Source organism: Chiroxiphia lanceolata, chromosome 24, assembly GCF_009829145.1.
Source record: "Chiroxiphia lanceolata isolate bChiLan1 chromosome 24, bChiLan1.pri, whole genome shotgun sequence".
Classification (NCBI taxonomy): Eukaryota; Metazoa; Chordata; class Aves; order Passeriformes; family Pipridae; genus Chiroxiphia; species Chiroxiphia lanceolata.
The window spans coordinates 3,541,945-3,561,642 of record NC_045660.1 but is presented as its reverse complement, the minus strand read 5'-3'; the positions used below and the strand labels follow the sequence as shown (position 1 = coordinate 3,561,642).

At 64.9% G+C, this 19,698-nt stretch overlaps 3 protein-coding genes across 4 annotated transcripts; 2 read left to right on the top strand and 1 right to left on the bottom strand.

Moving 5' to 3' along the window:
• Positions 1 to 2,219: 2,219 nt before the first annotated feature.
• SYTL1 (synaptotagmin like 1) lies at positions 2,220 to 8,670 on the top strand. The gene is made up of 16 exons (XM_032710031.1): positions 2,220 to 2,307; positions 2,913 to 3,078; positions 4,098 to 4,398; positions 4,899 to 5,044; positions 5,122 to 5,230; positions 5,686 to 5,725; positions 6,009 to 6,102; positions 6,293 to 6,381; positions 6,872 to 6,991; positions 7,088 to 7,254; positions 7,339 to 7,441; positions 7,544 to 7,705; positions 7,775 to 7,853; positions 7,928 to 8,027; positions 8,106 to 8,311; positions 8,394 to 8,670. The coding sequence occupies exons 3-16, from the start codon at positions 4,148 to 4,150 to the stop codon at positions 8,531 to 8,533; spliced, it is 1,806 nt and encodes a 601-aa protein (XP_032565922.1). The 5' UTR covers positions 2,220 to 2,307; positions 2,913 to 3,078; positions 4,098 to 4,147; the 3' UTR covers positions 8,534 to 8,670.
• A 418-nt stretch (positions 8,671 to 9,088) lies between these two features.
• CD164L2 (CD164 molecule like 2) lies at positions 9,089 to 14,570 on the bottom strand. 2 transcript variants are annotated; one of them, XM_032710249.1, is made up of 6 exons: positions 14,413 to 14,569; positions 12,668 to 12,772; positions 12,060 to 12,137; positions 11,811 to 11,876; positions 10,962 to 11,127; positions 9,089 to 9,550 (listed from the first exon to the last, which is right to left on the bottom strand). In XM_032710249.1, exons 1-6 carry the CDS (start codon positions 14,495 to 14,497, stop codon positions 9,544 to 9,546), a joined length of 507 nt encoding a protein of 168 aa, XP_032566140.1. In that variant the 5' UTR covers positions 14,498 to 14,569; the 3' UTR covers positions 9,089 to 9,543. The 2 variants fall into 2 exon arrangements, with proteins under 2 accessions (XP_032566140.1, XP_032566138.1); XM_032710247.1 differs by lacking the exon at positions 9,089 to 9,550 and adding an exon at positions 10,116 to 10,573 and having other exon boundaries at positions 14,413 to 14,570.
• A 1,793-nt stretch (positions 14,571 to 16,363) lies between these two features.
• Positions 16,364 to 19,060, top strand: GPR3 (G protein-coupled receptor 3). The gene is made up of 2 exons (XM_032710246.1): positions 16,364 to 16,510; positions 17,120 to 19,060. The coding sequence occupies exon 2, from the start codon at positions 17,145 to 17,147 to the stop codon at positions 18,129 to 18,131; it is 987 nt and encodes a 328-aa protein (XP_032566137.1). The 5' UTR covers positions 16,364 to 16,510; positions 17,120 to 17,144; the 3' UTR covers positions 18,132 to 19,060.
• Positions 19,061 to 19,698: the final 638 nt, after the last annotated feature.

Here is a 19,698-nt window from a genome sequence, read left to right as displayed (position 1 = left end):
TGGGATCTGTCACCATGGGAGCTGGGGTCTGTCCTTGTTGAGCTGGGATTGTCCCAGTGGGAGGTGTGGGTCCATCCCTGTGGGAACTGGTGTCCATCCCTGTGAGTCCAGGGAGGGCTTGAGTGGCACATCAAAGGCTCTGGGAGGGCAAAGGGCACAGGAGCCGAGATCCCATCAGGGGAATTGGGGCCAGGTGACCCCATTGTTCAGGGGGACATGTGGCAGTGTAAAAGCCCAGGTGCTGCCCCGCTCCTCCCACCAAACCCACTGGGGGGTCTCTGCCGATGCTCCAGCACATGCTCCTGCCTCAGCTTCCTCCCAGGAAGAACCAGACTCTCCTGCAGCTCCCAGACCCGAGGAACGAGTCCTGGAGGGGGAACAGGGCTGGGAGCAGGACGGGACTTGCTCCTTGTCAGTGCTGGCTCGGGGCTGCCCACACAGGGCAGAAATGAGGCAGAACCTGTTCTGCTCATCCACTGGGACACTGCCAGCACCCAGCACCTGGCACTCAGCACCCAGGAGCGGGGTTTGCTCCTCAGAGGCTGCTCCAGGAGGTGGCTGGAAGGAAAACCACCCCCGAGGGCTGTCCCAGCCCCTGGGTCACCGTGTGCTGGTGGCCGGGGTGTTCCTGGGTGTCACTGGGGTGTTCTGGGCTGACACAGCCCCTGGTCCTGCCACCCGAGGCACCAGCTGTGACTGAGACCCAGCAAACCCACTACACCTCTGGGTCCCCAGGGGTGGGGTGGGGACACGCTCTGCAGGATGAGACCCACGCCTTGGGCCATGGGGTTTGGCCCTGGCTGTGCTGTGCTGTGCTCAGGGCTGTTCCCAGCTGCTGGATGTGTCCCAGAGAGTGGCACCCGTGACTGAGGTGCCATCCATCCATCCATCCATCCATCCATCCACCCCTCCTCAGAGATCCAGGAACAGGGACCACATCCTGCCATATCCCTTCTCTATCCCATAAACATTCCTTGCTCTGGATGTTGCAGGGTCAAAGGGTCCAGGATGCCCAGAAAGGACTCAGTGCCCACCATGGGTGACCCAGATCTGAGCCCCCAGCCCATGTTAGGGCTGTCCCCACACCACTGTCCCCCTGCAGAGGCCTGGCCACGCTCACTGCATTCCCAGGACAGCCATTACAGGGACCTCGTCCCTCTGGGACCCCTCCCCACCAGAGCTGAGCTGCAAGTGCCCTGCAAGGGGAGGAAGACGAGGGTGGCCCACAGACAGATACAGTGTCACTGCTGAAGTCTCATTTCCTGAGAAACCAGGCTAAAAATAATCCCCTTTTCTTGCGGTTCTGTGCTCAGTTTGTGCTGCCATCTCACCACAAAGCTGGGGGGAGCCTGAAACCCCCCCAGCTGGCCTCTCTCCCCCTGGGATGGAGGGAAGCTGAGGCACAGGTCCCACTGTGCCAGGTAGGGATGTTCCTGCCCTGGGTTTTTCCCTGCCTGGCACTGCCGGCCTGATCCTGCGTGGGGCTGAGCACCCAGGGTGGTCCTGAGTGGGCAGGACCCCCAACCATTCAGGGCAGGATGAGATTGTTCCTGGTAGGGTGGAAGCTGTGGGTCTGGGGGCACCCACAGGATGGGGAATGTGGGGCTCGGGGGGAGCCATGGGACAGGGAATGTGGGGCTGGGGGGAGCCATGGGGTGAGGGAGGGGCTGGGTTGGGGCTGTCCCATGGGAAAGGAGCCATGGGCTGGGAATGCCTTGAGGGGTGGGGGCCGTGGAGCTGGGGACACCCTGTGGAATGGGGAACCAGTAAAGCTCCAGGGACCCCACGTTACCCCCCACTGGGCTTGTGGGGTGGGGGGCTTCAGGGTGCTGCAGGGAGGGCAGATGTCCTGCTCCCCCCATGCCCAGCACAGACCAGTCCCCCCAGGGCAGCCCAGGTGCCCTCCCAGGCACCCCATGCCCGCATCCTGCCCCCCCAAACCCCTGCTTGACACCAGGGCAGGGGGGTTCTCCCACCCCATCCCCTTTCCCACACCCTTGACTTCGAGTCTCCACCAGACCTGGGGTCCCCCCGCCGCGGGGCTTCATCCCCGCCACGCCACCCCTTCCCAGCCGCCTGACGCCTCCCAGTTCAGCCCAGTTCAGCCCAGTTCAGTCCCGTCCGGCCGGTGCTGCTGGCTCCAGTCCCTGATTTCGTGCCACCGGGCGAGGAGGCGCTCGCAGGGCTGCGGTTGAGTCACCTCGCACCCAGTCGGGGGTGGGACCGGGGGGCACCCGCGCACCCACGAGGGTCCCCGTGGGGTTACCGGGGTCGCGACGAGACACCGAGAGCTCACCACCTGGGCAGGTAAGGGCGGCCGTGGGGCTGGACCCGCCGCGGGGGCTGCACAGACACCCCGGGGTGTGTGTGTGTGTGTGTGTGTGGGGTCTGGCTCCTCTCGCCCCACCCCGTGGGCTGCAGCCCCCCCTCCCCTCCCTGCTCCGCTCCCCACTGAGGACAGTGGGCTGGGGGCTCGGGGTCACGCGTTTGTGGGGTGGTTTTTCCTTGTCCCCACGCTGTGGCAGAGGCCTGGGGCTGGCCGGGGGGCTCCCTGGGGCCGGGAAGAGTGGTGGTGGGGGGGTCGTGGATGGCGACAACCCCCGGCTGGGATCTGCCGGTCCCTGGGGGGCTGTGGGGGGTCACCCAGGAGGGGCTGAGCCTTGGGTGCATTTTGGGGGTGAGGGGGAGTTTCATGCCGTCTGTTGACCCCCCTCCATTGCCACGGGCTGCCTGCCAAGAAAAAAGGGGGGCGTGCACACCCCCCTCCAGGTTGTGGCTTACTGGGGAGGTTTAACTGGTTTGACTGGTCTCCCGTGCAGGGTGGGGGGCCGGGTGCCCAGCACCCCTCTGCGCGCCGGCGGGCGCGGGACGGGGAGTGCTTGTTTACGGCTCGGTTTTTGGGGTCCCCACAGGGAGCTGGGGACCCACAGCAGCTCCTGGGCCAGACCTAGGTGCTTTTTGAGGTGGCAGCGCTGTTCCGGGGCGGGGAGACCCCCCCCGTGTGCCGGCAGTAAACAGGATACGAGCGGCTGCGGTGGGGAGGCAGCGGCAGCATCGCCCCAGCCCCGGTGAGAGCCGGTACGTGGCCCCTGAACGCCCCCCGCCCCAACCCCGGTGAGAGCCGGGATGTGCCCCCCGAGACCCCCCAGCCCCGCTGCTGGGGGCAGGGTGCTGGTGGGTGGCACAGGTTCCCCCTGGAAGGGGGGTCCAGGTGATGTTGGGGGTCCCTGATGTTGGGTTGGGGGGGTCTGTGGTGGGGATGGCACCCAGTGCTCGGGTGCTGGACTGAGGTCTCCAACACTGGGAGGTGTCTGAGGCCCCTCGGGGCTGGGACAGGGTCACTCGTGGGGCGGGGACAGGGTGATCCACAGGACTGGGGTAAAGGCAGCCATGGGGCTGGGACAGGACCTTCTGTGGGGCTGGGGACAGGATGGGAGAGGGTCACCGGTGGGGCAGGGACAGAGTCACCAGTGGGGCTGGTGACAGGGCCGCTGGTGGGGGGTGGGGGACCCCCGGCCGTGGGGGTGCTCAGGTCCCCGTGAGGTGGCCGGGGGTGGGCTGGGGGGGCTCTGGGCTGGTCCTGCCCCACCGCTGCTGCAATTTCCTGCCCGTGGTGACACCAGGCAGCGCTTCCCCAGCGCCGGGGACAGGAAAGGTAGTGGTGAGGCAACACCGGCTGTGGAGCAAGACCCTCCCCCCCCGGAGGTGTGATGAGCTGAGTACGGTCTCAGCCCGATTCAGTCTCAGCCTGGTGCGGTCTCAGCCCGTTGTAGGGGCAGCCAAGCCCCCTTTTGCCATCTGTCCGTGTGCCGTGACACCCGGTGAATCCCATGGGAAAGCGGGCAGGGGCAGAGCCGGCCCTGAGCAAACACCCTGGGCAAACACAGGCCGCGGGCAGGATCCCGGCAGCGGGCGGGGCTGGCCCTGGCACGGAGCCGGCAGCGTCAGGAGCGGCACCGTGTCCCTCAGCCTGCCCTGGGCACTGCCCATCCTCTTCCCTCGGCCCCCTCGGCGTCATCCCACCCCTTTGTCCTCGCTGGGGGTCTTTGGGGTGGGTGTGTGGGTGCGCGCTGAGCTTCCCCCCCTTCTCCTCGCAGCGGGATGATCGCGGGGGATCATCCCCAGCGGCCCCGAGGTCCCTCTCCAGATGTTGGCATCGCTGGTGCATGCCCGGCACGCTGAGCCCCCCCGGCACGCTGAGCCCCCCGATCCTCAGCGCCCACCTAAGCCGGAGCCCCGGGGTGTCCCCGGGGTGTCCCCCCGCCCCACCATGGCGCTGGAGGTGGGGGTCGAGGCGCTGCTGGACCTGAGCTTCCTGACGGAGGAGGAGCGATGTGCCATCGCAGAGGTGCTGCGCCGCGACTGGCAGCTCCGCCGGCGCGAGGAGGGGCGCATCAGGTGGGCTGGGGGTCCCCTGCTCGGCGTCACCCTTGGGGACAGCGTGGGCCGCCCCCAGGAGTAGCCAGTGTGGGGTCTGTCAGCTTTAGGGACAGCTGCTCCTCCCGACTCCAGACCCATCAACCTTGGGGACAGCACGAATCCCCCAAAAGCAGCCACCTTGGGGTCTGTCACACTTGGGGACAGCAGGAATCCCCCCAGAGCAGCCACTTTGGGGTCCATCACAGGTGGGGACAGCACAGCCCCCCCAAAAGCAGACACCCTGGGGTCTGCCACCCTTGGGGACAGAGCAGTCCCCTTTTCCCCGGTGATGGGGTCACCCATGGAACCCAGCCAGGGTTAAGCCCCACGGTGGGTCACACCAGCCCTGGGGGTCCCAAACCCCCTGGGAGACAGTGGCCAGTGACTCCCTTGGTTGGGAGGGACCCCGGGGACTGTGGTGTGTGGGGGCTGATGGCAGTGCCAGGGCGGGGGTCCCAACGCCACCCTCCCGCCACCAGCAAGCTCCGCAAGTCGGTGTCGGACCCGGCGCGGCTGCGGGTGCTCACCGGGGACTGGTTCTGCGACGCCCGCGCCCAGCGCCACCGGCACCCCCTGGGCTCCGACCTCGTCCGGGCCTCCATCCGCCGCAGGAGGCGGCCCCGGGGTAGGTGAGGGAGGGACGGGGACGTGCGGGGACAGAGGTGCCAGGGCTCAGCCCGCTGAGGTCCCCGGTGTCCCCAGGAGCGGGGGACCTGGAGCGTGGCCCCAGCCTGGGCGAGCTGGAGGCCATCAGAGAGCCACTGGCAGAGGAGAAGGAGGATGAGGATGGCACGGCAGACACGGATGAGAGGTGAGGGGGGAAAGGTGGGGCTGTCACCCCACAATGACACCGGGGCTGGTGACATCTCATTGGTACCCACCAGGGGTGGCACAGGGGGGGCTGGAGGTGGGGATTGAGGAGCAGAGCCTGTGGTGAAGGGGATGGTGCAGCCGCAGCTGGTGTCTGTCTGTCCACCATCCCAGTGTCCATCTGTCCACAATTCAGTATTTGTCTGTCCATCATCCCAGTGTCTTCCACCATCCCAGTGTCTATCTCTCCACCATCCCAGTGTCCATCTGTCCACAATTCAGTATTTGTCTGTCCACCATCCCAGTGTTTCCCACCTTCCTGGTGTCTACCCACCATCCCAGTGTCTCCCACCATTCCAGTGTCCATCTGTCCACCATCCAGTATTTGTCTGTCCACCATTGCAGTGTCTGTCTGTCCACCACCCAGACCAAACTAATGGTGGTCTCTTCCCACAGCAGCCCCAGGGAGGAGGAGCTGGTGGCCACCAAGCCCCAGGTGGGTCCCTGGCTGGGGGGTTGAGCAGTACCTGACCCTGGTGATGGGCTCGATGGGTGGGTGGGGGGTCACCCCCCTGCAGCCTGGAGCACCTGCAGTGTCACCCCAGGAGTGTGGTGCTGTTGGGGCCAGCCTTGTGTGTGCTCCCAAACCCTGTGGAGCAATAGGAGGTGTCCCATGGGATGCCCCCCACGCTGTCCCCAGGGACACAGAGGGGCTGGGCTGAGGGGAGCAGGTAGGGGAGAAGGGGGTCCCTGTTTACACCCTTGGTGCCACCTCACAGCCCAGCCCCCCAGCCCTGGAGGAGGCCCCCATGTCACAGCTCCCACAGAAGGGTGACATCCCAGCGAGGGAGCAGGACATCCCAGCCCAGACAGGTAACCGGGATGGGGGGTCGGTGCTGGGGAGATCTGGGGGGTTGGAGCCCCCCCAGCGCTGCTTCCCAGCCTCCTACCTCCCCCCTGGCTCCCCATCGTGGCCCCTCATCTTGCTCCTCTTGCCAAAAAAAGGGGACCCCCACCCTTCTACCCACCCCTGCCGGGTCGGTGCCACCCCACACCCTTGCAGGTGACACGGGAGGTGGGAACCCTTTCAGCTCATCCAGCACGGAGGAGGATGAGGAGGAGCCCGACTCTACACCCAGCAGTGCTGGGCAGGTGGGATGGAGGGACTGGATGGGATGGGGGGGCTGGAGGGGGCTGGATGGCATTTGGGGGGGGATAGGACTATATAGGGCTATATAGGGCTGTATGGGGTTGGAGGGGCTGTGTGGAGTTGGGAGGGGGCTGGAGTGGGCTATAAAGACCTGTATGGGTGTGGGGGACACATATAGGGCTGTATGGGGTTGGAGGGGGTTTTATGGGGTTTCAGGGGACTGGAGGGGGCTGCATGGGGTTGGGGGGCACATATAGGGCTGTATGGGATTGAAGGTGTTTTTTGGGGGGTTTGGAGGACTGGAAGGGACTGTATGGGTTTGGGGGCATGTATAGGGCTGTATGGGGTCAGAGGGGGTTTTATGGGGTTTTGGGGGACTGGAGGGGGCTGTGTGGGGTTGCAGGGAAGCCTGTCTGGCCTGAGCAAAGCACAGACCGTGCCCACACACACTGTGGGTCCAGGGGAGGTGCTGACCCCTCCTTGCATTTCCAGAGACCAGAGAGCCTCCAGACAGATCAGACATCCCCACGCCAGGTGCCTCCACAGAACGGTCACACCCCCCCGAGCCTGCTGAGCACCAGCTCCTCCGTGTCCAGCCTCAGCTCCTCCACGGTACGGGACTGGGGGCTGGTTGGAGGGGTGTGTGTGTGGGGGGGTCACCTCTCCAGTCCCCCCCGACCCCACTGACCCCATCCCCCTGCCCTGCAGCTGAGTGGGAGCCTGATGAGCCTGTACAGCGAGGGGGAGCTGGGCAGTGTGGCCGTGAGGGGCTGTGTCCAGTTCTCCCTCCAATACGACCCGGCCAAGAAGGAGCTGCAGGTCCACGTGGTGCAGTGCCGGGAACTGGCCGAGGCCAAGAGGCAGCGCTCGGACCCGTGAGTGCCATGGCCCCCAGTGGCACTGCCCAGCTGGTGCCCACGCTGGCACCCACTGCACCCACCCCGTTTTTTGGCTGTCAGGTACATCAAGACGTACCTGCTGCCGGACAAGTCCAACCGCAGCAAGCGCAAGACCGCAGTGAGGAAGAGGAGCTTGGATCCCATCTTCAATGAGACCCTCAAGGTTTCTACCCCTGCCCTGGGATGCTTTGGGGGGGGGGTGGGTCCTGGTTCAGCTTGGTTGGGTGGGGGTGGATGATCTCACCCTGTGTCCCCTCCCCACCAGTACAAGCTGGAGAAGAGGGACCTGCAGGGCCGGACCCTGAACCTCTCGGTGTGGCACCACGACAGCCTGGGCAGGAACCTCTTCTTGGGGGAGGTGGAGGTCGCACTGGGTGCCTGGGACTGGGCCAACACACGCCCTGAGTGGTTCAACCTCCAGCCACGGGTGAGCCCCCAGCCCCCCCAGCTCCACTTTTCACCCACAGCCCCCCCATAACCCCCCCATCCTCCACAGATGCCCATCCCCTCGGACGGCCTCGCCAGCCGGGGCAACCTCAGCTTGGCACTGAAGTTCATCCCTGCTGGCTCGGAAGGTGAGAGGTGCCCGTGGGCAGCTGGAGTGGGGGGTCTGGCATGGCAGGGTGCCCCTGACCCCTCTGACCCGCAGGCAGGGGGAATCCACCCACGGGCGAGCTGCACATCTGGGTGAAGGACGCTCAGAGCCTCATCCCGCTGCAGAGCGGCACCGTGGACGCCTTTGTGCAGTGGTAGGAGCGGGGGTGGCACCTTGGGGGGCACCCAGGGGGTCTGGTGGCAGTGTCCCCTCACCCCCTGTGTCCCCCCAGCTACGTGCTGCCGGATGACAGCAAGGCCAGCCGGCAGAAGACGCGGGTGGTGAAGCGGAGCCTGAACCCCCTCTTTAACCACACCATGGTCTACGACGGCTTCCAGGCCAAGGACTTGGCCGAGGCCTGCGCCGAGTTCACCCTCTGGCACCAGGAAGCCTTTTCCAAGCGCCAGCTGGGCGGCATCCGGCTCAGCCTGGGCACTGGTGAGGCCGGGGGGGACTCCCAGCACCTCAGGGTGTCCCCTGTGCCGTGGCTCGGGGGGTGACTGTGGGGGTCTCTCGGCAGGGAGCAGCTACGGGCTGCCCGTGGGCTGGATGGACTCGACGGCGGAGGAGCAGGGGGTGTGGAAGCGCCTCCTCCAGCAGCCCCGGCAGTGGGTGGAAGCGCTGCTGCCCCTGCGGACCAACCTGGCCCCCCGGGGGTAGCCCCCTGCTCCCACAAGGGCCACCTGGTGCCAGCGGGACTGTGGGACCTGGGGGGCTGGAGACCTGGAGCATCACTGTGCAAGGCTGGGGGTCTGTGCCCTCCCCTTCCAGCAGCAATGAAGTGACATCAGAGGGCACATCTGGTGGCTGTTTATTGCTCTGGGCACTGTACCCCGACTTCTCCCTCCACTCTGGGGCTGGAGCTGCTGCACCTCACTGCTCCCAGCGTGGAGCTGTCCCCTCCATCACTGCCCTGCCAGCCCCTGGGGTGGCAGCCCTGGGGCTCCAATGGCTTTGTCACAGCCCTGGGTGGGGTGCAGAGGTCACTCCCACACCAGGATGGCCCATTCCTTACTGGGAGACCCCACAGTGGTTCTTCTCCCCTGGTCACCGGGAGGACTGGAGTCATTTGGGGCCACCCACCAACACCACCCTGTGGGCAGGACACAGCCACATCCCCAGAGATTTGGTTTGCAGCCAAAATCTGGGACAGCACCCATTACTGGGACCCTGGCAGCAACAGGTGACAGGTGACAGTGACACAGACACCAGGAATTACAGGAAAATCCTTTATTAGTCTCTGTCCCACCCTGTACCATCTCAGGCTTTGCCCCAGCGTGGGTCTGGGGTCTCGGCCAGCAAAGGGCCCTCCCCCACCAGCCATGGCCACGTGTCCTCTGATCCCTGGGGTGCCCCAGGTCCCCTGGGTGCTTGGCAAACACAGGGTGGAGGAGCCCCAGGTAGGATTCAGGGCTGGATGGGCCCCCCTGCCCACCTGCATCCCCCAGGGAGCAGCCAGAGGGTGCAAACCCCTGGAGCATCCCCAGCCACTGCTGGGGACAGGGACAGGGGTCAGGCCTGGGGGACGTGTCCCACCCTGGTGTCCCCAGATTTGCATAGTCGTGGTGTGGGGGGGCCCTGTGGCCGCGGGGGGGGTGACACCAGCAGCCTCTTCACCCCGGGGAGGACAAGGACAGTGTCCCTCACCCAGCCTGGGGCACGCAGTGGCCTCAGATCCTGGTGCATTGGACAGAGAAGAGCCGTGGCAGGAAGGGTCCTGGAGGGCATTACCCTGGGGGGGTCCAGCCCTTCGCAGCCCCCCCAGGCAGTGGGGTGCAGGAGGGGTGTCACAGTGCCCACCCTGCTGCACCCATGCTGTGGGGAAGGGTTGGACTGCACTGGGAACTCCTGCAGGGCAGGGATGGGGGGCACCCCGTGCACCCCCACCCTGGCTACATGACCCCCCTGGACATGACACAGACACCACCTCGCAGAGTTTAATGGGGGGCAGCCCGAGCTACAAGTGTCACCCCACAGCACACGACACGCACCCCCTCCCCAAAACAACACACAGAAAGGGGGTGGGGGGAGAGGGAACCCCCCCTAAACACCCCCCAGAGCAACACAGAGGCACAGCAAAAGCACACAGCGAGGGCCTGGCTCCGCTCCTCCGGTGGGCACGGGGGGGCTGGGGGGTCGGGGTGGGCAGGGGGGGTGTCAGGGCAAGGGGGTGGGTGTTCCATCCAAAACGCTGAAGGGAAAAGAGAGACCACCAGGAGAAGAGGGGACTCCCCCGCCCCAGCGAGCCCCCAGGCTTTGGAGAGGACACGGGGCAGGGGCTGCCGAGGGTGGGGAGGTGGCTGCTGGGTGCTGACTGGGGCCAAACTGGGAGCCCTGCAGCTCCTGTCCTGTCGAGGACGCTCAGGGTGAGGGGGGGGCTGCACCCTGCTGTGGTGGGACTGGGGGTGTTGGAGGCACCTTGCCCCGGTGGCAGAAGGGGCTGTACATCAGCTGCACCCCCCCAAGGGGCTCCGTGCCTGAAAAGGGGGCAAAGGGGGGACACCCCCTTCCCTTCCACCACTAACAACTCACAGGAAAACAGCAAACCAGGTGGGAAACACCCGACATGCAAATCAGGGGAGAGGGTCCACGCCACCCTCCTCTCCCCAGGGAGGTGCGAGGGAAGGGTGAAGCTCCGGGGGTGCAGGGAGGGCACCCCCTCCCCATGGCCACCAGCCCAGAACCTACTGGTTGTCCTCTCTGGCAGCGTGGAAGGAAAGAGAGACGGGGCACAGCCCCCCATGTTAGACACAACGAGCCCCATGGTCGTGGGAAGAGTGTGGACCCCCACCTCAGCCTCAGAGGGACGGATTAGGGGTGCCCCCCACTCCCCACAGGGTTTAGAGCCAGGATCCAGCCAGACAATGACACACAGAGGAGGTGGCAGGACAGCCAGACACCAGTGAGGGGACAGGTGGGGAGGGACAATGAATCCTCCCCTCACTGGATGAGGACAAAGAGCCACGGGACACAACACAGCGGCGAGACAGGACACGCACCGGGGTGACCCCATCTTTGGCTTCAAGGGTGGGCTTGGCCCGGGTCCCCCCCTCCACCCCAGATCCCAGGGAGGGTGTGGGAGCCTTACAGCGTTTGGTAGGTGCTGTCCTTCGACTTGATGAACTTGATGACGAAGAAGACAACGGCCTGGATGCTCAGCACCAGCACGATGCCCCCGATGAAACTGGCCGTGTCGAAGCCGGGCGGGTGGAACTCGGGGCTGCCCGTCAGTGGGGCACTAGTGGTGGTGGTCCCTGTTGTCAGGGGAAAACGAGGGGTTTTTAGGGGGTTATGGGTGCTCTGGGTATCCCTGAGCACTGATGATGCTGCCAAGGGGAGGCAATTTGGGGTCCACGCAGCCCCCAGTTGCTGCACAGGGAGGGATGGTAGTTCCCAGCTTGGGGCTAGGATGTGCCCACCAACATGTGGATGCTGGGATGGGCTCAACCCCTTCCCATGCCATAGCAGCTGGAGCTGCAGGAAAGGAGCCAGCAGGAAAAAGATCCAGGTGGGATCAATAATTCAGAGGGCTCTGGGCTCTGGTTACCCACTGTAATTAGCCCAGTGCTCTCCAGTTCCCGCTTCCTGGAAGAGGCTTATTCTCTGCTCCCAGCCCCAGCTTCAATCAGGCTGGAGGTGGAATTTCCAGCAAGGATGGCATCAGGGATGGTTCTTGGGGGGCTGTGGGGTGCCATGACCCCCTCAGCTCCATCCAAGCACTGTCCAGGGCAGAGAGGGGGGACGGGGACAGAGCTCCAACCCAGGACAGTGGTGGCACCTCCTCGGTGACCAATCCCACCACTGATGCAACCCTGAGGCACACCCCTCCCAAAGGGGTGTGAAATATGGAGGGAATTGTCTTGTTGGGACTGGTCACTGATCCCTGGAGCATCCAGGACCCCCATCCCACCACCTCCCACCCCCCAGATCCACTCACTTGTGGAGTGTGTCACTGGCTCCTTGCTGTGGGACCGTGGAGGCTCTTCTGTGGGGGACTTCAGAGCTGGAGAGGGCAGGGACAGAGGGAAGGGGGAAGAAGGGGTGTGAGGGGACACTGCCACACACCCCCCCACCCCAGCCCCCTGTCCCAGGGGTGGAATTCCTTCCCCACAGCCCCAGCACCCAGAGCAGCACCTCTGTCCTGAAGGCTGCTGGGCCTGGGGGGGCTGTGGGGGTCTGGGGTTACCTCGGCACAGGGTGCTGGTGTTGTAGAGTGCACAGGTCTCCCGTGTTGCTGCCCCTCTCTGCACACAGCTCCCTGTTTCTACAGGAAGAGGGAGTAGGGTTTTCCCAAGGATCCCAATCCAGCACCCACTGCAGCCGATGGTGTTTGGGCCCTGGGCTGCCCTGAGCACGGGAGGGTTTGGGATGATGAGGACTCATTCCCAGGGCTGGACATTCATCCCTCCAAGGGGCTGCGAGTTGGGGCTCGTATCTGCACCCCCTCAGGGAAGAGCCCCAAACAGGGGTTTTATGAACAGCTGGTTTTCTTCCTTCTCCATTGCTCGGTGCTGCTCCATGTGCACATGACAGAGGGTTCCCAGTGTTATCCCAGCATGGTGGGGAGCAGCACACACCAAAACCTACACCCCTGCCCACTGGACTGGCACAGATCCCCCCCTTCCCTCTGGAGATGGGTCAGCTGAGATGGACCTTGACCATGGAAAGCAGCTGGGACTGGGCACCTGAGGGTGCTGAGTGCTGGCACCATCCTGGCACTGCCCCAGCCCAGTGACAGGGGCTGGAGAAGGCTGGTGGGAGCCCCTCGCTGTCCCCCCCAGCTGAGCCCCTCACCTGGCTCCTCAGGGGTCCTGCAGCCCACCCAGATGCAGCCGGTGGTGTTGTGTGAGGGGGTGACAGCCGTACATGTCTCACAGGACCTCATCTCACCACACTCTCCTGCCAAATCCAGGGAAAAGGGATGAGGGCAGCACCAGCATCTGTCCCCATGGCTCTGGGGTTGAGGCTGGACCCTCAGCTCCATGAATTCTAATGATGCTGTGGGAGGGATGAAGGCACATCCCACAGCACCAAACTCACCCACACACCCGTCCCAGTGGAGTGCTTGCAGCGTCACCAGCTCTCCAGAGAAGGGACACCCCACAGCTCCTAGCCTGGGACACACAGGGCTCACCCCATCACCCACAGTGCAGGGAAACATCCCCCAGCCCTGGGCTGGGATTTGGGATCCTGGGATCTTTTGGCGGATGTTTAAATGCAACGAGGAGGCAGCACAGCCTGGTTCGGGGTTACCTGAGCAGCATCACACCCTTGTCCCCCCAGATCACCCCACAGGACCCCCCACTCTCATGGCCCCGGTGAGGGCGATGAGTCACTCGGGTGTTTGTGGAGCTGCTCTTCCCCCACACACGCTCATCACTAATTTACAGCGCTGACTGTCGGCGAGGGAGGCTGCGACTGACGAGCCGCGGCCGGGCCCTGCCTGCACCTCGCCGAGTCCCACGCCCGCGTTTGCACCATCCCGGGAAAGACCCGGGAGCCATTTCCCACCCTGGATGTGTTTCCAGGCTCTCAGGGGGCAAACCCTCCTCCCAGGGCTCGCTGAGGGCTGGCGACCCCCTGGGTCGGCTCCCCAGGGGTCTTTCCAGGCAGGGACCTATCAAGCACAAGGCATCCCTGCCGGCACCACACCACCTCCCTTCGGGGTGACCAGCGCCAGCCCCCCAGCTTTTAGGTTCCCCTAAAAACCGTCCTTGGCTGATGGGAAAGTCCCTTCTCTTTTTTCCCAGCAAAAGCCAAGGGGGCAACTGGTGGCACAAGGCAGGAAGCGGGGATGCTGCGGCCCCATTGCCATGGCTACGGGAGGGGGGTGGGCACTCCGCTGGGCCCCCCCTCCACCATTTAGAGACCTGCCGGGAGCCAATGGGAAAGTAGGACTTTGTTCGCAAGGGTTTCAGGCAGGTTTGTAATTTTAAGTTATTTTTATCGCGGCAGGCGCAGGAACAGACGTTTGAGCCCAGCGTTGTCAACTCCCGCTCCTGCCATCAGGTGTGGGGAGGGAGAGGGAATAAAGGGGGGCAGCGGGGCCGGCTGAGGGCACCCCCATCCCCATGGGCTCTGGGAACACGCGTGGGTCCCGCTGGGATAAGTCAGGGTGGAAACGTCTCCCGGGAGCAGAGCGGGGGATGGGAGAAGGGGGGCAGAAGGATGCCGGGGGTTTGCATAATTAATGCCCGGAGTTGCAGCACCTCGGGAAGGGGGATGACGGCTCCGCTCCCCGCTCCCCGCCACGAGCCACGAGATCCCCACACTTTTTTGGGGGGAGTTGGACCCTGCACCCCGTTTATCCCGCAGCAGCCCAGCGCACCCCTCCCGGCCCTGGGGGGTCCCAGCCCCCCGGAACACGGTTGGGAGAAGGGGTCCCTCTCCCTGCGAACCGAGCAGGCGACGGAGTCTTGTGGGGGCGGGAGGAGCCTCTGGAAAGAAAAGACCCCCCCAGAAAAGTTCATCTGCCCCAAAGCTGCAAACTCCCACCCGCCAAGCCCCAAGCTCTCCCCCCCCGCGCCCCCCGGCCGTACCTGCGCGGGTGGGAGCGGGTCCCTGCGCGCAGAGCAGCGCGCACAGGAGCGCGCAGCGCAGCGCCCCGGGACCCGGCGGGGCCATGGCCCGGCCCGGCTCGGCTCAGCGCGGCTCGGCCCGGTCCCAGCGGGCGGTGTGGCCGCGGCTCTCCCGGGAGAGCGGAGCGGAGCGCCGGGCAGATGCGCGCCCGAGGGAGGCGGCCCCGGCGGCGGCGGGGGAGGGTGGGGGGGCGGCCCCGCCTCGTCGCGCCCCGCCCCGGTAGGTCCGGCTCGGGAAGGGGGGGGTCTCTCCAGAGGTGCATCCCTCCCCCTCCCCACACACACACCCCTCGCTGCCCCGGCCGTGGGGTCCGGGCTGAACCCCTGGCACGGGGTGTTCTGCTGCACGGGTTGTACACACAGTACACCTGCACACACATGCACACCTGAACACACTGTACTCCTGCACACCTGCACACACCTGCACACCTGAACACACTGTACACACTGTGCACACTGTACTCCTGCACACACTGCACACACCTGCACACCTGAACACACTGTACACACTGTGCACACTGTACTCCTGCACACCTGCACACACCTGCACACCTGAACACACTGTACACCTGTACACACTGCACACACTGCACACCTGTACACACCTGCACACCTGTACACCTGTACACAGCTGCACACCTGAACACACTGTACACCTGAACACACTGCACACACTGCACACCTGTACACACTTGCACGCCTGAACACAGCTGCACACCTGAACACACTGTACGCCTGCACACACTGCACACACACCTGCACACAACTGCACACAGTGTACACACTGCACACACTGCACACCTGGACACACTGCACCCCCTGTACGCTCTGGACACTCACTGCACACCCTGCACATCCAGCACACCTGAACCTGCACACGCAGCACACACCTCACACCCGGACATCCCGCACACCCTGCACGCTGCCTGTACACGGTACACCTCGAACACCGCTCACCCTCCGCACAGCTCGTCCGCACACAGCCCGCTGCACACCCCGCACACATCCCCTGCCCCTGCCCCGCGCTCGGGGCACCGCGACCCTCCCCGGGGCTGCGGCGGGTCCCCCCGGGGCCCGGGTCCTCTCGTTCAGCACCGCGAACAGCTCCCGCCGGGCCGGGCCGAACCGGGTCGGGACCCTCCGGTCCCTTGCCGAGCTCCGAAGAGGCGGCCGCAGCCCCCTCTGGGAGCATCGGGGGCTCCCGACCCCCGCGAGGTCCCGACAGCCCCAGGTACCCCGAGACGCCCCCCCCCTCCCCAGCGGGGACAGGGAAACTCCCCGGGCTTCGAGGAACCGGCGCGGGGGAAGAGTCCCGGGGGGCGCACGGCTTCGCCTTCCTCCCCCTTCTCCTCCTCCTTCTCCTCCTCCTCCTCCTCCCCAGGGGGAGGGCTCCCCCCCAGCCGCCCTTCCCGCAGCCCCTCCCGGCCGGGCCTTCCCGCTTCTCCCGGCCATGAATTATTCAGCCCCGCGTGGGAAAGCCGGGCCGCGGGGACCCTCCGGGGCTGCGCGCCCCTGGATGTGCGGGGCCAGGGGAGGATTCATCCTCACCCCTTCCTCCTCCTCCTCCTCCTCACCGGCCGCCCCCTCCAAAGCGGAGCCCCCAAATCTCTGCATTGCGGGGAGGGGGGAGGTGGGGGGGAGCCCGCACCCCTTTCTCTTTATCGCGGGGGTTTAAGGGGGGGTCCCGTGAGTGGCGTGAGCCCGGGTTTGAGGTGGGCAGGGGGGTTCGAAGCGGGGCGTGGGCCGGGGTGTGGGTGGTGGGTGGGGGTGTGGGTGAGGGTGAGGGGCCTGGGTTTTTTTTTATGAATGAGCTGCGATTACTATGCGGCGCGCGCGCGCCCGCGCTGCCTGCGCGGGCGCTGATTGGCCCGTCGGCGGCATTGACGTCACGGCGGGGTGAGCGGGGTTTTGGGGGGGGCGGCGGTGAGTCACCCCCCGAACCCCCCCCGAGCCCCCCCGGCCGGGCTCGGCCACTATAACTCGGCAGCGCCCATGGCAGCGGCCCCCCAGCCGGGCAGCCCAGCACAGCCCGGGCCCCGGCCCCGCAGCATCCCGGCAGGTGAGTGCCTGGCACCGCGGGGGGGGCACCGGGAGGGGGGGGAGCCCGCAGGGCGAAGGGGAGTGCGGCGAGGAGCGGCCGTGCCCCGCCCCCCCACCGTCCAGGGGCTGTGCTGCCTGCCTAGGGAGGGGTAGACCCCCCAAGGTAAGTGGGGATCCCCTGGATGAGGGGTGCATGGTGGGGCTGGAGGGGTGTGTCTGCCCGCTGGGGTGCTGGTCTGGGGGGGGAAGGGTTACCCCCTTCACCTGCTGCTTGAGATGCCCTCGGTTTGGCCCTGGAGTCTTTGCTGGGGAAGGGTTTCCAGTGCCAGTTCTGCTCCCCCAGGATTTATCCACCAAAATCATGCAGTGCCCAACCCCCAGGCAGGCAGGAGCAGGGGTGTCGTGTGTGTGTCCCCCTGCCCTTTATTCACCTGCTTATTTTAAAACCAAACCACCTCATCCTGAGAAATCCCCTTGGAGCAAACAACGAGCACCCCCTCAAACACACACAGCTCTGTCCCCCCTGCTGTAGACAACTTTTGGGGGGAAGCAGGGCTGTCCCCAGCTGAGTGGCACAGGGAGGGCTCGTGAGGGCAGCAGGTGCTGAGGGGGCTGCTTTTGCTTTCAGCTGCAGCAGGTCACCCTCCACCACCATGATGGACAAAGGGCCCCCCAACTCCAGCGAAGGCCAGCAGGGCTGGTTTTCTGCCAGGAATGGCAGCGGCAGCTCCCTGGATCTGGAGTCTGTGGTGCGACCCCTGGCCTTGAACCCGTGGGACGTCGTGCTCTGCGTCTCCGGGACCATCATCTCCTGCGAGAACGCCATCGTGGTGGTGGTCATCTTCTACACGCCGGCCTTCCGCGCCCCCATGTTCCTCCTCATCGGCAGCTTGGCCACGGCCGACCTCCTGGCGGGTTTGGGGTTGATCCTGCACTTTGCCTTCGTCTACTTCGCGCCGTCGGAGGCGGTCAGCCTGCTCACGGTGGGGCTGCTGGTCACCTCCTTCACGGCCAGCGTCTGCAGCTTGCTGACCATCACCATCGACCGCTACCTGTCCCTCTACAACGCCCTGACCTACTACTCGAAGAGGACGGTCACCAGGACTTACATCATGCTGATCCTCACCTGGGGAGCCTCCATCTGCTACGGGCTCCTGCCCATCATGGGCTGGAACTGCCTGAAGGAGCCGCCCGCCTGCAGCGTCGTCAGGCCGCTGACGAAGAACCACCTCGTCATCCTCTCCGCGTCCTTCTTCGCGGTGTTCGCGGCGATGCTCCAGCTGTACGTGCAGATCTGCCGGATCGTGTGCCGGCACGCCCACCAGATCGCCGTGCAGAGACACTTCCTGGCCAGCTCCCACTACGTCACCACCAGGAAAGGCATCGCCACCCTGGCCGTCATCCTGGGCACCTTCGCGTCCTGCTGGCTGCCCTTCGCCGTCTACTGCCTGCTGGGGGACTACACCTACCCGGCCCTCTACACCTACGCCACCCTCCTCCCCGCCACCTACAATTCCATGATCAACCCCGTCATCTACGCCTTCAGGAACCAGGAGATCCAGAAAGTGCTGTGGGCCGTGTGCTGCGGCTGCTTCTCCTCCACGCTGCCCTTCCGCTCCCGCTCCCCCAGCGACGTCTGATGTGCCCCCCCCCCCGAACCACCTCCCTGCACCTTCCACTCACCAGCTGCAGTCGGGGGATCCGCTTTTATTCCCCCTTCTCATTCCCAGAGGCAACGGTACGGGAGCTCTTGGAACCAGGCAGCTCTTCCCAGCCTCGTCCTTTTCGGGCACAGCCCCTTCTTGGCCTCTATTTTTCCACTTTTTGAATGTACAGGAGAGAAAAGTGTATTTTTTATCCATAATATAATCTATATTTATGCCTGAGAGAGAGACAGAGAGAGAGGGGGGAGATCCTCATATTTTCTTTAAAACTATTTACGATGCTTTATTTTTTTAAGGGGGGGGGCGACACCAGGAACGTTCACCCCCATCTTGCTTTTTTTACAACCTCATTATTTACCTCAGATAATTAAAATATATTTTGTACGTTTGGGGAAGGGGGGGAGAGACTCATTGCCAGAGGAGGAGGGACTCTAACCTCCCCCCCCACCTTCTCCCAGCTGTCCATCCATCGCTTTATTTATTGTTTTTTTAATTATTATTTAATTTGATTTCCGTGCCTCCCTCCCGCCCAGCGCTGGGCCCTGCTGCCCTCTAGTGCTCGCTGCCTTCGGGAGGAGGGGGCTGCCGGAGGCTCAGCACCCCCAAACCCAGCAGTTTTGGGGTCCTCTGGGTGCTGTCACCCCCCCTCCTGGCACCCAGTGCTCCCCCCCTCCCCCCCACCAAAGCCTTTCTTTGCACTGGGGCTGGATTTGCACATTTTGGAGGGGGGAGATAGATGTGAAGAGGCCTCTTGTGATGGGCCCCTTCTGGATGGGGATCTCTTGGGATGGGGGATCCCTCAGGATGGGGAACCCTCGGGATGGGGACCTCTCGGGGCCGAGGTGAGGGTGGGGGGGCTGCTTCTTGTTTACAACGGTGGGAGGGGAATAAATTAATTTGTGATACGAGGTGCGGCTGTTTGATGCTGGGGAGGGGGTGGGATGGTGTTTCCCGAGGAGGGAGAGCAGGCTGAGGTCCCCGGGTCCCGTCAGGGCCGTCTCCTCGCTCCGTTTCCCTGCTCCCGGACAAGAGATGCCAAGCGACAGCGCTTCCCCCACCCATCACATCCTGTTAGCAGGAGCCGGCCCGGGGGGGCGGGTCCTGACCATCCTCATCCTCACAGCGCCCAGCGGGCAGAGGGGCTACCCCCAGCTCTCCCGGTGACATCTGATGTGTCCCCCCCTCCAGGGACGGCGAGGACTCATTCCCGGGGGTGGGTGTGTGTCCATCCGAGGCGCCGGGCCCTGCATCCAGCAGGATGGTGTCACTGCCTCCATCACTGCACTCCAACCCCTCTCCTGGGGGTCTCTGCATGGGGGGCACCCCCACACTGAGTCTCCCGTGCTCCAAGAGTCGCTGCTCACACAGGGTGGGGGACACCCGTCCTTGCTGCCCGTGCTCCTGCTCGTCTCAGGGAAGGAAGGGTTAACGATGGCACAGCTAATTAGGGCAGCTCAGCCCCTCTGGTGTCAGGACTCTGCACCCCCAGAGCCCCCCGTGTCCCTGCCCACCCCGGTCAGGGAGCAGCAGGTTTCTCACAGGC

Coding starts and splice junctions, on each gene's coding strand:
- SYTL1 (XM_032710031.1), top strand. CDS start 4,148: ATGTTGGCATCGCTGGTGCATGCCCGGCACGCTGAGCCCCCCCGGCAC. Junction 5,045..5,121: donor CCGCAGGAGGCGGCCCCGGG/GTAGGTGAGGGA, acceptor CGGTGTCCCCAG/GAGCGGGGGACCTGGAGCGT. Junction 5,231..5,685: donor ACGGCAGACACGGATGAGAG/GTGAGGGGGGAA, acceptor CTCTTCCCACAG/CAGCCCCAGGGAGGAGGAGC.
- CD164L2 (XM_032710247.1), bottom strand. CDS start 14,497: ATGGCCCCGCCGGGTCCCGGGGCGCTGCGCTGCGCGCTCCTGTGCGCG. Junction 12,773..14,412: donor ACCCGCTCCCACCCGCGCAG/GTACGGCCGGGG, acceptor TGGATTTGGCAG/GAGAGTGTGGTGAGATGAGG. Junction 12,138..12,667: donor CAGGACCCCTGAGGAGCCAG/GTGAGGGGCTCA, acceptor CTCTTCCTGTAG/AAACAGGGAGCTGTGTGCAG.
- GPR3 (XM_032710246.1), top strand. CDS start 17,145: ATGATGGACAAAGGGCCCCCCAACTCCAGCGAAGGCCAGCAGGGCTGG.